The sequence below is a fragment of the Nanorana parkeri genome, unplaced genomic scaffold, assembly GCF_000935625.1.
Source record: "Nanorana parkeri isolate BGI_ZX_2015 unplaced genomic scaffold, ASM93562v1 scaffold1816, whole genome shotgun sequence".
NCBI classification, from domain to species: Eukaryota; Metazoa; Chordata; class Amphibia; order Anura; family Dicroglossidae; genus Nanorana; species Nanorana parkeri.
In genome coordinates this window covers 52773-70509 of record NW_017308084.1, presented here as the reverse complement: position 1 = coordinate 70509, position 17737 = coordinate 52773, and the positions used below count along the sequence as shown (strand labels likewise).

The window sequence follows — 17737 nt, the reverse complement described above, 5'->3', positions numbered from 1 at the left end:
TATTTACAATGTCAGGCACCATATAAATGCACCAATCCCTGAACTCCCAGGAAAATCCTTATTTACAGCATACTCTGTAATTATTTCTCCTGGCCTCTGCACTCTGCCTTATTTGCTCATGACCTCTGCACTTCATGCTACTCCTGACCTCTGAATTCTGCCTTATTTACTGCTGCACTCTGCATTATTTACTGCTGAATTTTGTGTACTCCAGAGGTACTCCTAAACTCTGAACTCTGCATTATGTACTGCTGAACTCTGTGTTACATACACCTGACCTCTGAATTCTACATTTCTCCTGACCTCTGAACTCTGCAATACATATGCCTGACCTCTGGAATCTGCATTATGTACTCCTGACCTCTGCACTCTGCCTTATTTACTCCTGACCTTTGAATTCTGCCTTATTTATTGCTGAACTCTGTGTTACATACTCCTAACCTCTAAACTCTGCCTTACTTATTCCTTACACTGTATTCTGCATTTCTCCTGACCTCTAAACTCTGCAATACATCCTCCTGAACTCTGCATTATGTACTCCTGACCTCTGCACTCTGAATTATGTGCTCCTAAACTCTGCTACATATTTCTGACCTCTGAACTCTTAGTTACTTACTCCTAACCTCTGTACTCTGTGTTACTCCTGACCCCTGCACTGCATGCATCAGAAGTATATATATATATACACTGAGTGGCCAGATTATTATGACCACCCCATCAGTACTTCGTTGGGCCGGAAGATGACTCCACGAGATGTTGAAAAGTGATGCGAGGAATCTGACACTGCACTGTTGCCCTTCTGTTGTCTTGTACCAGTCTTGCCACTCTCCGTTCTGCCCTAACATTGACTAGTCGCTGACAGCCACAATTCGCACGTTCAGACCCAGATTTTCAGCTGACAGTCCAGTCTTTAAACACTTTAACAACAGCTGCTCAACATTTAACAAATTCTGCTGTTTTGCTGATTCTCGTGCCATGGCTCAGAGCTTCAACAATCATCCCACGTTCAAAGGCTGTTAAATCACATTGTTTACCCATATCTTCAGAAAAAAATCACTTCTACTGTCGTGGTAAACAACCTGCTTCCCTATTTATAATGGTCTGGCAACTTAAGCGCAAAATTATAGCTAATTTGCTTTCAAACGTCAAGTGGTCATAATAATCTGGCCACTCACTGTATATATATATATATATATTTTTTATCCCTGCTTGCCACGTACACCACTTCATTCACAAAGAAAACATGGGGAAACTTGCAAAGCGCGATGCAAAGACGGGTTCGGCATGTAATGAACTGACGCCTTGCTTCAACCCCATGCAACAGGTGTGCTGTAAGGCTGGCCATACACCTGTTAATTTCTTTCGTTCAACCTGAGGGCTGAACAAAAGAAATTGGTGCGATTCCTCCATCAACACAAACCGTGTCGATCGAGGATTTGCCGCTGTTTGCATTGTATTCTGACAGGTGCCGCCGGCTCTGATCGCAAATCATTAGCTGCGGGCTCTGATCGCAAAAAGATTTTCCAGCAGGCTCCTTCGATCAGCTGATTGAGGAATGCCAGGTTAAGGGAAGCCAACAGCCCCACACACTGTGCTAATTTCGTCCAGTGCATTAAAATCCTGCCGAAATTTGGCCAGTGTATGGGCACTTTAAGAGAGAGGCTGAGAGTGGACTGGCTACTGGCCTACAACATGCAATTGGCTGGAAGCCAATGGACAACCTTGGACAGAAGGAAAAACCCAGTATTGGACCACTATCAGAAATGATAGAATCCGCAGGGACCCTGATACACTCATCTATAGTCCAATAAAGACTTTTCATCCGTAGTATTTATGGAAGACCCCCCCAAATAATATGCAATGTAAAGTGGTGTGTAAAAGACTCAATTATGCATAATACACAAGAAATGGAATGCAGAAGAATGGCAGCTTGGAAATGGCTCTGTAGCCATACTGATAGCTTTATATACTGAAGATTAACATTTTTACATTTTTGGCCCAAGCAGAAGGCTGCTTGTCCACCAAATGGCTGGCAAATCGATGAATGTCTGCACAGTGCAAGTTACCAGCAATCTTGGAGCTGAGTTTCCACAAACTTAGTTGGTCAAAATTCATAGCAAAGTCACAAATGAGAAATATAGTTTTGCAATCAAGTACCCATTTGTGGAGAACCTTGTAAAAAAATGGACAACACTGGGGCGCATGCACACGGGGACACAGCGTGTTAGTGCCGCTCCACACCGCCTGGGCTTTCTGAGGCTCCACAAACATTACATTTGCTTCGGGGATTCCAAAATTTGGTGCCCCCCTCTTTTGACACCTCCACTATCTGACTCGCAGCAAGGACCTGGAAAAGTGAAACAAAAGAATCGTGGGAACCCGAAAACTCAATTGTCTAGGCCCAAGATGGTGCCTTCCTCATGATTTCACGCGGGCTGCATCTGACAATTCGGATACTACAGCGGACAGCCAGACCTTGTTTTCTTCTGCTCTATGACCTGGACAAGCGGTTCCCTCAGCTGCTCTGCTAGCCAATATTCCGTCAGTGTTCCGGGAAGAAATTGCTGCTGTTACAAAACAGCTCTCCGCAGACCTGTTGACAGAATTTCACGCTATTGGGGGCTGCACCGTGATGCTGGAACAAAGAATGGATGATGCCACCACAGTATTAGATGGCCACGGATACATGTATGGAAGATCTCCAGAAAGAGACCCAAATTCTTCAAGATAAGCTGGAGGATATGGAAAACAGCACGGAGAGCCACGGACACATATAACAGCATGGAGAGCCACGGACACATATTAATATGTGTCTGTGGCTCATTACGGCTCTGTTCCAGGAGTTAACACCCGCCATCCAACTGGACCGTCTGGTGTTCGATATGATCCACAGGGCATTGAGTCGACTCCCACCAGATGGACCCCCTAGAGACATACTTGTCAAAATGCATTTTTGCAAGACAAAGGAACGTCTCCTGTCAGCTGCCAAGGATAAACCTGAATTATCCTTTCAGGGCCACTCTTACCAGCTCTTTGCAGACATCTCGCCCATTACCTTCCATTACCATTACCATCACCCATTGAAACCCTTTCTACAGATCCTACAATGTAACAACATAAGCTACCGATGGGGATTCCCCTTCAAGTTGTTCTTCATGTAGGAACTGCCAATTTCAAGCCTCTACCCAACGAGAGCTCTCCAAAATATTTTGAGAACTGGACCTGGCTTCCCCATCTGATATTTATCAGTCTTCACAAGGATCCTGCTCACCTGGCACACCGCAGGCTCCATGCAGGATGTCTGACTCGGGCAATGCGCCTCCCAAGCTCCAGCTCTCTCAAACACTACAACAGCTCAAGTCCCAATGTTTTCAACTGTCGGGTGAGCATCTATTTCTGCGTTCTTATCACTGCAATTTACCTTGCATAGCCTCCTCTAGAGTGGCGGCTGAGTTGTTTTCAAAAGAAACATTTTGGGGTGCCTTTCTGTTATTCTGTTATTTTAAGACACTTTAGGTTTGTGGTTCTTTGAGACGCTCTGCACGAGGCGGCTGCTTTTTTTTCACGTCTTTTTTTACATTTTTGATCGCGTCCTCCCTATTTTTCATGGTGAACTATTGCTCCCTACCCATGCCCTTTCCACGTCACAGGCCGGGTCGTGTATTTCTCTTATATGACTATTATCCCTGGTGTTTAATCCCCATCTTGCCTATCCCCTTCTTCCCTCCCCATTCTTCCCTTTTCTCCCCCTTTCCCCTCCCCTTCCCTTCCCTGTCCCCCCTCTCCTTCCTTCCCATCCTTCCCCTTCTTAAGGTATATGTTTTGCCTCGTTATGCAGCTCCGCAGGCCATTACTAATTTTCCTCTGGCCTGCAGGGTTGTTCGATGGATGGCATTTGACATTCTTGTTGAATATATTTCAACATCATCACCAGCAGGCGGTGATGCTCCTTGTTTTTCAATGGTCTTGTTTTAGGTTTGTGCAAAGTATGTAATAACCTGCTGCTATGCCTCATGTTTTGGTTTATTTTTAGATGTTTTCTCAATGTCTCAGTAGGCCTGTGTATGTACCTGGCCTCTTGTCCCCGTTGCTTTTGTCTACAGCTTTTTATGTGGAGCCTTTAAGCCCAGGAGGTTCCATGTTGCACCCTGGCGCAGATCACGCTACTTCCGACTGGCAGTTGTTGGGTGCTCTGCACTATTTGGGCCTTGAGCCTAACTACCGTATTCATTCTCGTATTCTGCCCTTTTTCTTTCTTTTCCCCTCGTTTCTTTGCTCCTTTTTCTGTCTTTTTCTGCTCTTCTTCTCCACCTGGTCATTTGATCCCCCATTTCTGGCTTTTAACTGCCTTTCTCTCAATGTACAGGGCATGAATGCCCCTCATAAAAGGGTTAAGATTTTTTGGTCCCTACGAGTCAACATTGATTGCCTCCAGGAGACTCAAAGTACTTTATAGCCAAGTACCCTCAAGTATTCCAATCTACTACTGATACTAAACGCAGAGGGGTCCTCATTGCTTTTCATAAAAATACTCCATTTCAATGTGTTAAACAAATTTTGGATCCAAATGTTTGATACCTTCTCCTTCAGAGCAAACTCAATGATGCTGACCTCACAGTTCTTACATATTATGCCCCCAAATCTAGACAACAGCCCTTCTTTTCACACTTGCTCTCCCTCCTCAACTCCCATTCCAAGGGATTTATGTTATTCTGTGGGGATTCCAACTGTGTGATCAACTCTAGGTTAGACAGATCCACTTCAGCTCTGTCCTCTCCCATTACTGAATCTAAGACTTTCCAATCGAACCTGAATCAATACAACCTTGTAGATATTTGGAGGGACTTTCACCCCATTGCTAGAGTAATCTCTTACTCTTTCTATGCTCACCCTCACCACTCACATTCCAGAATTGACCATATATTTACCACTGACTCCTTCCTCCCCTTAGTTACTTCCGCTACTATTGGTTCTGCCCGGTGGATGGACCATGACCCTAATTTTATTGTGATCTCTTCTTTATTGCCCAAAACCGGGACCGTGGTCTCTCAACGATTCACTTCTGTCCCATGATCATATTGTGGCTGAACTCCAGGCCCCCACTCAGGAATTCTATTCCCTGAACGTTGGCTCAGTGTCGTCGACTGCTTATAAAATGGTTATTTGAGCCAGTTACTAAATATCGCAGCTTGATGCAAAAAGGAACGCACACTTAAAACGTAAACTTAAACAAATGGACAGAACTTTACCTTAGCTAATGAACAGTTTAAATCCTCTCCAACCCCATCTAACTCTACTATCCTTCTCAAGGTGTGCACTGACCTAGATTTGTGCTTTTGGACTAAACAAAAATGCTATGCCCAGGCTAACATGTTGGCAAGGACACATCGTTCTTTTTTTTGTTTGTTTCTTAGCGGGGCGTGAGGATGGGGGACGAGGGACACCCCGGCCGGGATGCCGTCTCCCCTGCGGCCAGTGTCTGTGGTACCTGACCTGTACGCTTCTCTGGGGTGTTGCAGGAAGAGGCCGCGCGTGGCTGCGCCATGTTGTCCGGTGCGGGCGCCTCTCCCGATGACCGCGTCTTATAGAAGAACCGTTGAATATCGGAGCCCGGGGTCACCGCTGAAGCACCGGGTGTCCGTTTAGCTTGTGACATGCAGAGAGGGTCAGAGAATACAGTCCACAGAGTCCATTAACTGGTCAGCGGGAACAGAGCTCCGGCAACGTGCGTCTTCACTCGGCCATGTCTTAGCCACGCCCCCCACATCGTTCTTTTGATCCTGCCCATTCACCCATTTATTTAAGAATCAGGGCTAATCATCTCACTAGCAACCCCATTAAAGTCTTGGATGAGTTTCATCACCACATATCCAACCTTTACTCTAAACCCCCCCTCCCCTCCCAACGTCCCCATCTCTTCTATCCACTTTTCTTGATCCGATCTCCTTTCACTCCCTCCCAGATTCTTGCAAGACATCTTAGACAAAGATATTACAGAGGATGAGGTACTTTTAGCTATCCGCTCCCTTAAGATTGTTAAAAGAGCTGGCCCTGATGGCTTTTTTAGCGCTATTCTATAAGAAATTCCCAGACTCCACGATACCCTTACCTTGTTTCTTCCTTTAATTCTCTGAAATGTGGGGAGACTCTGGATCCGGACATGCTCAGGGCAAATTTAGTAATGCTCCCCAAACTTGACACGCACCCAAGGATTTGGTCTAATTTTAGGGCCATCTCTCTCATCAATAACGACGTTAAACTCCTAGCTAAAATCCTGACATTTAGACTTAATTCCTATTTAGGGCAACTCATCTCTAAAGATCAAGATTCCTTCAAGATCAAGAGTCAAGCCCCAGATCTCGGTTAAATGCGGTACTCCCCAGGGTTGCCCCTTATCGCCGATTCTTTTTATCCTAGCCCTGTAACCATTGGCCTCCTCCATCCATGCCAATCCAGATATTAAGCATGACCATTCTCACAAACTCTCAATGTTCGCGGATGATATCTTGCTTTCTCTTACGTTACTCCATATACCTAACTTGCTGTCCGCCTTGTTTCATTTTGAAACCATCTCAGGCCTTCGTGTCAACCCGGCGAAATCGCAATCGTTGGACGTTACTCTTACTCCCTCGTCAGGAGAAATACTCATTCGCTTGGGTATCCTTCCTCCCTCTGTTTGCTGTCTTCATTGCATGAAATGTTACTTTGAATTTCAAAAGCGCAACAGTTTCTACCCTGCCATCAAAGTGTAAACTTATTGAAGCAATCCTTCTCTGTCAGCTACAAAGAGATCACTTCAGAGCCATATGAAGCATCCCTAAATTCTTTACCAATACCCAGGAATAGGGTTAACATATTTGGAATGTGTCTTCTGCTCTAGAGGGAAGTGGACATTCACCTCGAGGCGGTCTTAGCCACAAATCCATAGCAATTTATACCAGTGGTCACTATACTTAAATAGAAAGGGTCATAGGTATGGTGCTGTTCTATCGTTTTTTTTAAAAAGTGTGATGTATTGACAACTTGCCAATTTTAATATAAGGTTCTTGTCACGGTGTTTGATGTGTTCATACTCTCCTAAATGTATAAATTATATTTTTCTAATCAATAAAGTAAGCCAATTGGCTGATTAATTATCCTATTTTGGTTGGAGTATAACTTATTTTTCCACCTCATTGCTCCACATAGAGGTGGTATTCTTACATATATGCTTATAGGTTATCAACCATACCAGTTGATGTGTAATTGTTACACACTATAGTGGTATCTTTTTTCTATATACGCTTATTTAGGAATCCATCTCAGCCCTCTTTAATCTTCCTTATATCAGGATAATTATCCTGGGTTGTTACGTAAGCTCAAACATCTCCTTTCTTCATGGTCACATGTATCTAGGATCGGCAGGATACACGCTATTAAAATGACCTACCTCCCGAAACTTTTATATTTTTTTCGTGTCCTGCCGGTCCTTATACACATTCTTTGCATTTTACGATGAGATATACTGCAATTTTTTTGGGGAAAATACCGCCCACAGGTTAATAGGCAGGTTCTTTATAAATCCAAATTACAAGGGGGTTTGGGAGTTCCCTATCTTCCAAACTATTATAAGGCAGCTCAAGTGGCATCAATGGCTGTTCTGTCCGCTTGTACTGATAGCCCTTTGTGGGTCGCACTGGATGTGATTGACACCCACCCTATTAAAGTCTCTAGCCTGCCCTGGCTTCCACAGGCTCTCAATATTAGCCCTCTGGGTTAAGTTCTATCATTCTGCATACTTTAAAGATCTGGGAATTATTATCCATTATAATCCACTATTATAGCAGAGCTTTAATTGGGCAAACTTACCTCTGCCTTGGAATCTCAATCTAAACGATTATATTCTGCGGAACAATGCATATCTGATTTGAAAGATGACACACGAGATGAACGCCACTCTGTGCATCATTGGCCTGCCTAAATCAGTGAAACCTGCAGATCTGCTGACCTTCTGTGCAGTCACTATTCCACATGCTTTGGGCCTCAACCTCCAATGCACAGTGGAACGAGCCCACCGTTTGGGACCCAGGGGCTGACTGGCAACTTTTGGCCCAGGGGGGCAAGTACAGCCAGAAGCCCATGGTGCAGCGACTCGGCCCCCCTTCGGCAGCTTAGTGAATAACCCTCTCAGTGATAAAGGAGTACTTTGTATGTCTCTGCATGACGGAATAAACGTCAGTCAAAGTACTGCAGCACTGAATACTGAAAAATGGCCTGGCCAGGAAGGGGGTATAACACTGCTGACTTCAACTGGTTAAAATACAACTCCAGTTAAAGGAGAACTACTACGAGTGCATTTTTCGAGCCCTGGTCATGAGGGGGTAAAACAAAAATGAACTCCTTAGAGTGCAAAACAAATCTGCAACTTAACTGCAGATAATCACCATAAGCGGTTAATTTTATAGTGATTTACTTTTTTATTTTGTTTTTTACATTTTAACATATCTCTTGGTCAGTGCTGACAGGGGAGAAGGGGTCATGGCATGTCAATGTGTTTTAACATTGGTTTAGTCTTCAAATCAGGCAGTGATTATGACATGTTTTCATTCTCACTACTTTATCTGTGGCTATCAGTGACAGCTAATCCCAGCATACTGTATACTGGGATCAACTATCTCTCAGTGCCATCAGAAGCCCTGCACATCTAATAAGAGCTGTCATTAAATGCTTCTGAGGAACAACATTTAGTAACAGCTCTGTGAACCCAGCATGTATGGCCTGCCTAAGAGTGATAGGAGTGTGATTGTGATTCACTCTCAGGCAGCTAGTGCAAAGCAGGGATGTGGGATGAGGTCAGTGGCAGGTGAAGCACCCCCGGCCTGCACCCCGCCACAGGCACGGTCGCCAAGCTATGTATTCATCTGCCCATGGTGGCTGTGACCCTGGTAATTCCACCACTGTAACCCAGCAATATAGTATACAGCAATGCAGAATTATACCACCACCTACAGAGGACTACAAATCCCAGCAATACATTATACAGCAATGCAGAATAATACCATTGGCTATAGAGAACAACAAATCCCAGCAATATATTATACAGCAATGCAGAATACCATCAGCTTTAGAGGACTACAAATCAAAGCAATACATATAATCAGCCAACATTGCTAGTTTAAATTAATAATTTCCCAGTTTAAGGCCTGAATATAGATCAGAAGAATCCAGAGAACGGGACAGGGTTTCAAAGGCCAAATTAAATAAAAGGGGTAAAAGTGGGCATCCTTGTGCCTTTTGAAGAGGGAAAGAGAAGCAGAAGTAAAGATTTGGGCAGTAGGAGAAGAATAGAGAGTGGAGATGAATTGACAAAAAGGACCTGAAAAACCAAATCGTATCATTACTTTTTTAAGCCAACGTTGTCAAAGGCTTTCTCTGCATCCAAGGGCCTGTGAATGCGGAGAAGTATCCGACAACTCAAAATGTTCTAAAGCCAATAAGGTTTTACGAACATTTAGAACAAGTACTCCTAAGAGAAAAATCACACATGGACTAATTCACACACACACCAGATCAAACATAAATGCATACACGCAATAGGTTGGACTTGATGGACGTGTCTTTATTCAACCTCAAATACAATGTAACTATGTAACCAACCGTCCAGCCACAAAACCTGATTGATTTGGAGATATGCGTTTAGGTAGGATTTTGGCTAACCGATTTGACAAAATTTTAGATAAATTGTCATCCTGATTTAAAAGGGGGAATGGGCGGTAGAGCCAGCAAGAAAGGGATCTTTTCCCTTTTTTGGTATTAAGCTAATGTAAGCTTGATTGAATGTAGGGGGATAGACTTGGTGCTTAAGAACATGATTGAATAGATCTAGAAGGACAGGGGAGGTTGTGCATCAAGATTTTGTAGAATTCGTCAGATAAGCCAGTAGGCTTGGGGTTTTCGCTTTGGCTGCTATATTAATAAAATGTTGGATTTCTGGCAAGGTTGTCAGCATTCAGCATCAATAAATCTGCTTCTAAGACAGAGGGCAGATTTAAGGTCTCCAAAAGGGAGAAGAACCAAGAACTGTATGCAATCAAAACATTCCCTCCCCTCTGCCTTAATTTAAAAAAATGGGATTAACTATCTCCTGAGTGTCTATTGTATGTTAATTTACTCAGCTACACCTAGTGTCAGAGTTAAGTTAATCCCATCATTAACATAATGAAACAACAAGTTCAGTGGGAGTCTAAGAGTTAACCCCTTCAGTACTGCTGGATTCACATCCTGTACCTATTCAGGGCATGAATAGGTACAGGATGGGTCTCATGAACAGTCGCTCAAGTCTTAGTTCCCCATGTATCTCCCACATAATTGGAAAATAGGTCTCTGGGTCCTCCTTTTCCATGGAGAGTAAATAAATAGTCCCACACAGCCCAAAGCACCATGGCAAGCTCAACTCCCAATCAATAGAACCCCCTCCACAGCCAAGGACCAAAGTCAGTGGGAAGGAGGCAGGCCTGCAGTCCTCTCCAAAAAACGGAGGCTTTCATCACAATGTTGTCCAGGATTCTCAATTGATGCCTTTTGATACTCTTAAACATACATTTTATCTACCAAATTTTTTCTTTTACCGTCATTTACAGTTCAAACATGCATTTATGTCTTAATTTGGTGGGCTAAGATGTACTGTGATTGAATCCCCGCTGGAAAGGTCTTTGCGTTTTGGGGAGCACATAAACTGCTTTCCATGATCTATCGGGCTCTATTTAGATTAACACACCCATCCATGATAAAATGTAGAGATAAATGGGGTCTAGATGTTTCAGGCCTAGATGAGGACGATTGGAGTGATGCATGGGATTACCCTTTTTCCCATTTAGTATCTGCTAGAGATAGACTCATTTAATTTAAATTCATTTATAGAATCTACTACACTCCTGCTAGGTTGGCATACATGTATCCTTCCGCTTCATCCGCTGGTTGGCGGTGTGGTGTCTCTCCTGCGATCTCAGGCACATATTTTTGGGATCATATGGCAATACATACATTCTGGGTGGCAGTTACACAACTTGTTTCCAAGATTACTACTCAACCGATCCCTCCTGAAATTTCAGTGCGCCTATTGGGTCTCACTGAAAAGGTTGCTCCAACGATTGCTACCCAGACTCCTGTTCTCCTGTCCTGTTCTAGTATGCTAGGAAAATTATTATTTTTCATTGGAGGAGGACTGTGCTGCTAACATTGTAGGAGTGGAAGAGATTGGTCAGTAGGCTTAGAATATTCGGTCTGTAATTGGAAAGAATAGTGGCTTAAAAACTGTAAATAGAGTAGTGATTTATTTTGGGACCCCTATTGTTTAACCTATGCATAAATGACATGGAGTTTGGGATTAAAAGTACCATTTCTGTGTCTTTGCAGCCAAGTTATGTAGTGGAATAAAGTCCATGCACGATATTTCCAAATTACAAGCAAACCTGAATGCACTGTTTAATTGGGCATCTATGTGGCAAATGACGTTTAATGTTGATAAATGTAAAATTATGCACTTGGGAACTAAAAACATGCATGCATCATACACTCTAGGGGGAGTATGTTTGGGGGAGTACAATGATCGAGAAGGATCTGGGTGTTCTGGTAGACTTAATAATAGCATGTCAAGCTCCAATTTCTAAAGCAAGAAAAATACTTTCTTGATTTAAAAGTGCTATAAACTGCAGAGACATAATCTTGTCCCGGTATCACCTTGTCCTTGTATGTACATTAGGACAGAGAAGTGTTGCTGTTGAAGATGTCCTTATCGGCATGGTTGGGATCATATGAAATCTGCGATTCATATGCAGTGCAGTTTTGGGCACTAGTTCACAAAAAGGATGTTGTGGAACTGGACAGAGTGCAGAGAAGGGCAACTAAACTCATAAAAGGCACGGAGGAGCTCAGCTATGCGAAAAGATTAGCTGAACTGAATTTGTTCTGTCTCTCCAGACAAGAGGAGATTAAGGGGGATATGGTAACCACGTATAAATAGATAATGGTCCCTTTGGAATCTAAAATTACAAATAAATAAGAGATCCACAGGGCTTCATATTGCAACAGTTTTATAAGCACATCATCTCCTCTACCATGGCGGTGTAAAGACGCTACTTGAGAGAGCTCTGCAACGGCGGGAGATACTTTGCAGCTGATCTTCCCTCTACCGGCGATATCTAAACGGAGGAAGATGGCAGGACTCACCCGGACTCCTGCTCAACCTAAAATGGAGGGTTTCTTGGTGCCAGCGGATCGGAGAGAGCCATCAGCTCCGGCCATCTTCCTTGGCAATGCTGGATAAAGTTCGCTCCAGTGCTAATGGGAGATTGTAGGTCTGGAAAGATGGTGGCTAGGAAAACATGCGGCTGTGCACACGGGTTTAATTCTGTGCAGACCGCTTCTACTACATGTGCTTTGTTGACTGGCTATGTATTGAGGAAGTGATGTTGGTTGTTTACATCACTTCCTGGTTTGCTGGTTGTTGACATCACTTCCTGTTTGAAATCCTTCCTGGTTTGCTGTGTGAGTCATCACTTCCTGTCTGACATCACTTCCTGTTGGGGAGCTATAAAACAATAAACAAATACCTGTGTTGGCTCTCTAATAATGGAACTCGCAAGCAAGACCTGTCTCCTGTGTCTTAACTCTACATAATACAACTGTGCTTTTAAGCACGGGGGAAATTCTTTGTGTTCGGCATACTTTGGTGCAGTTTAGTGCGGCATGGATTTGTGCGTTGAACCAAGCGAATTTGCATAACACAGCTAGGGGAGTTATTTTGCTCCAGCAGTGCTACCCTGAGCTGATATCCCCAATATCATGTAAACGGGCATATTTATTGGGGTGCATGAATTCAGGGCTAGCCTCTCAAACACTGTTCCCTGCCTTCTGACTGTTACCCAGCTTCCTACCTCTGGGTCCTGCTCCTGCATGTTACCTCCCGCCTCTAAGCTGGCCCCTGCCAGCAAATGTTCCGTCAGGGACAAACTTTTCTCCATGTTATTAATGCTCCTCATTGTTGCCAGTCGGTTATCTAGATCCAGAATGTGGGCCTCCAAAGTAACCACTTGCTCACACTTTGCACAACAGTATTCACCCATTCATTTTAAATGGGAAAAAAACAGTATTCACCCATTCATACATTGAGTATGATGTGCACTGAGTTACGTTCATACAAATGGAGGTCATGTAAGTGAATAATGGGGATTTCAATATTGTTTATTTTTTATCTATTTAATGTTTATTATTTAATTATTTTAATTTGTTTTACCTCAACAGCTGATCACAGATTATCCTTGCAAAACCCAATGGCCAAACACTGATAACTATAACCGATTATCCTAAATTACCACAGACAATGCAGATTACTCAGTTAGTATACTAATTACCATAGACAATGCAGATTACTCATTGTCTATGGTAACTGGGGTAATTTAGTATACTGTCGATTACTCAGTTAGTATACTAAATTACCCCAATTACCAGAGTCAATGCATAATACTCATTTTATTATGCTCAGTTAGTATACTAAATTACCCCAATTACCACAGTCAATGCATAATACTCATTATATTAAATAACCCCAGTTACCACAGTCAATGCAAATTATTCAGTTAATATACTAAATTACACCAATTACCACAGACAATGCAGATTACTCAGTATACTAATTTACTGCAATTACCACAGACCAATGCCGATAACTCAGTGTACTAAATTACCCCAATTACCACACACAATGCAGATTACTCATAGTATACTTAATTACCTCAATTACTACAGACATTGCCACTTGCATGTGTTCTCTCTCTCCCTCCTCTTCACTCAGCTGCCTGACTCTGTCACAGCCCAATCAATCAATACCTCCACTCACTCTTTCCGTCAGCGCAGCCGCCGGATCTTGTTATTAGTGTCACTCTCTATCTCCTCCAGCTTCTGTTGTTCAGGCAGTCACTCCGATCCTATCCCTGGTTCTGCTCCCGCACCCCCCTCCTGCACATGTCTGTAGGACCACACGCTCTCTTTGCTCTGCCCTCGCTGTGTCACAGGATACAGCGAGGGCAGGATGTGTATACAGCTACTCCCTTATGCATGAAAACACAAGAACTGGTGTGCAGAAAAATGGCAGCAGATGCTTTAGACTGATCATATAAAATATGTGTCTGTAACAGAAGGCAGTTTTGTTCACCCAAAGAATGGCGCAAGGATGAGTGTCTGCAGGCAACCGTGAAGAAATATTGAAGTTCCCTGCAGGTTTGAGTTGGAGAATTTAGAAAAAAATATTTTGCCTCCTCGTTGCTGAAAAGTATGGACAGATCCATCATGCAACACAGTGAACTGTCTATTGGACCCAAAATTATTCTCAAACAGGAAAGTAGTTTCTTTAAATACCTATGTGCAAATGTACCTAGGAGGAGTGATGCGGTTTTAAAGGGTGTTCACACCAAATATTGATCAAATGTAGTTTTTTTGTTTATGCACTTTGTAGGTTGCTCATTGATATAAAAACAATTAATTCCATTATATTAAAAGCACTCTCACTTTACAAGTGCCTAAAACATTTTACAGTGCTGTTTATTTATACACAAATGCATACAAACTATAACATAAAAGAGTTTCTTGCTGGTATGGAAATTACAACGAAAGGGCAATCACACAATGACCCATCACAAAAACAATAGATTTACCAAATCAACTGTACATGTATCTTCAGAAATAACTGACAAACATTATAGTTTCTCTTTGGAAAAAAAGTAGAGAAGATACCTTATTATTTATGGAAACAGAAAGCATTCTAAAAGAATTACAAGCAAATAATTGTAAATAGAATGGAATGGTGTCCAGTGTTTATAACTTTTATTAATTACAAAAAACATAGGCATGAAAATACACCACATTTTCATAAAACAACAGAAAATGCTGATTAGTGCACAAAATAAATCATATCACATCAAAGAAAAGGTATGTCTTTATAGTCAGTGATAATAGGGACATGCATTAAGCTGCACTGCTCCTGAGGATTACATTTTGAAATACACAATAATGTACTTCAGAACCACTAGCTCATGATTCATAAACTAAGTGACCCAGGAATAAGGAAACATGATTTTAATGATTTTTTTAAATAATCACATGCATGAATAAACTAGATTTTTATTAACGATATTCAGTCATACTTTCTCAAAATAACATTCAGGACTCTTTATGCACAACAAGTATAAATTCAGTACTAATGTGGAATCAAAAATTACAATTATTTCTATCTACAGTTGGGAGAAGATTCTATCTGACTTACTTTTAGGCTGTGGCAATTATAATTAACATTAACAATACTGTTTCACATAAACACCCATAAATAATCAATTCTATAATTTTAAAATGTCCTGGTATTTTTAAAATTTCAAAGCAAGACCTATAAAAACATGGATCTCTCCAGATCTTTAAAGCTATTTTTTTCAATGTTTCATCAAAAGTTTCCAAAAATAGGTGTTAATTACAAGCAATTTAAAGATAGCACCTAAAGAATTGCTGTTGTCCTTCACTCTATGGAATTCTGGGTCCATTATGTTGCAGTGCATACATCCAAGCATCTGGTCAGTAAAATGGCTAAAAGGTCCTTCAACACATTGGGAAATTGTAGGCAAAGTATTTCTCCACCTGTTGTTCAAAGTAGCTAGATGGTAGGGTCAGTAAAAGTCAGATGGATCAAAAATATTCTCTGTAATAGGCTCTTTCACTTCAGAAAGGATTTCATTATTCTCTGTTATCTGGTTAGTAGTTGGACTGGACATTCTTGGGCGCTTGATCTGTACATCCTCAGTGCCCTCTAAAGGGGCTCCTGTGCTGAGTGACTTGGGAAAATAAACATACAACCTTGTTATTATTATTTAGAACAATGCATTTGAAATATTTTCTTAATCAAGACTTTCTTTTAAAAAGTAAGATCAAAGAGACATTAGAGAACTGCTAATAAAGTTTCCATAATATTGAGCAATTATGTTCCGGCAAAAAAGTCCAGTTTTGCTGGACCTTTTATCATATAATCCTGTGAAAGTTCTCTCTGAGAGACACAAGCAAGCCTACAGTGGGTTGTGTATATGTGTATTCCACATTCACAGGCTCAGCATTGCTAATTTCATAACCTGAAATTAATGAAACAAGGTAGTTTGTTTCTCTATGGCTATTTCTGGATAAAAAAGGAGCTGCTGTCTGGATTCCTAAAGCAACCCTCTGTCACTAAAATAAATGTGTACGATAAACTGCTCTCTGCAGACAACTTTTAGTACTTACCTCACCAGATGGAAGAATCTGCAACTTGAAGAGTGTTGATTACTGTACAGTAAAATGTTTTCTGCAAAGACTATTAACACTCACCTCTACTGCTGTCTGCATCACAGATCAGGCAAACAGCCAGCTGGAGAATTTACAGAACCCAACACCTCTAATGATAGATTCCTGGTCCCCTGATGCACTCACTTGTTCCTTCTTCTGGCCTCTACATCACCACAAGACACATTTGTGACAGAACACGTGTCAGATTCTGCAAATTCAGCTAGTAGCTTCTTTTAACTACTGTGGAAATCGGTGGTGCAAGAAGTGGGAGAGGTGAGTATTAAAAGTCTTCACATGGAACAGTTAATTGTACACATTTTTTTAGCAACAAAACATTTGCTTTTTAAAAGCATACCTCTTTTTATCTAATGTAAGGGTATCCCATGGGCAGCCCAATAAAAGCAGCCAATACAACAAACTTTAGCATAGCTTGTGACAAACAGACACATTTAGGGACGTTTTTTTTTTTTTTATAAGAGAAGATTTTCCGTAAGGAAATCAACCTTATATAGCTCAGCTTATAAAGCTCATCAATGTGTAAAATTACATGTTGCATCAAAATACAATATCTTGAGTGCCATACCCAGAAAAATAAATCACATGGTTTTGGAAATTGTGCTGCTACCTTTGTGCCCCGCAGAGTGCCCAGAATTTAGGATGCTGGCATCACTCCCCCTTCAGACCTCTTGATCAGGGTGACATGGGTCCTCACGTGTCAACTGTATCATAAAGTAACCTAGGGCTGCAACCAACTAATCGATAATAATCGATTATGAGAATAGTTGTCAACTATTATCATTATCAATTAGTTGGTTGGATCCCCTAGCTCTCTCCTCCACACTGGGAGGAGGGCACAATCGCCAGCCTGCTATTGCAATTTGAAATGGCCAATAGCAGACTGGCTATTGCACCAGCCCACCACCTGCTGTATTTACATTCACATTCAACTGCCGTCTACGGAATCTGGCTACTGGCAGCTGTCATTCCCTGGCTGAAGCTATTCAAGCACCATGTGCTTACAATATAATTATAAAAGGTTGGGAAAAAAGTAATTTTCGGTTTCGACCTGACAAATTCAGCTGCGGGAGGTGTGTTGCAGTGCCATTCATTTTAATGGACCCCAAACGCGCCTCCCACCCACCATGCATTCCAGCCTGCACTGGAATGCATGGTACCACAATGCTGTGCATTCCAGTGCAGGGCGATTGCCAAAAATTGTAGTTTTATTCTGAAGTAAACTTTATGTTTCTAACACTGCATTTATGTATTTTACTTTAAATTAAGGATGGCATTTAATTTTTTTTTTAAATCCGAATAATCGAAAAAATTATCGGCCAACGAATTATTATTAAAAAAATAAAATAATCATTAGTTGCTGCCCTAAAATAACCCCCCCCCCCCC

The 17737-nt window shown here is 41.9% G+C and overlaps 1 protein-coding gene across 2 annotated transcripts in view; it reads right to left on the bottom strand.

Annotated features, from left to right (window-relative positions):
- Positions 1–15670: 15670 nt before the first annotated feature.
- LOC108799795 (lysine-specific demethylase 4B-like) overlaps positions 15671–17737 on the bottom strand; it is a 51374-nt gene continuing 49307 nt past the window's right edge. For both annotated transcript variants that reach the window (XM_018571717.1, XM_018571716.1), the window contains exon 6: positions 15671–15854. In XM_018571717.1, the coding sequence (XP_018427219.1) occupies positions 15690–15854 (165 nt within the window). In that variant the 3' untranslated portion in view covers positions 15671–15689. The remainder of the gene's footprint in view (positions 15855–17737) is intronic.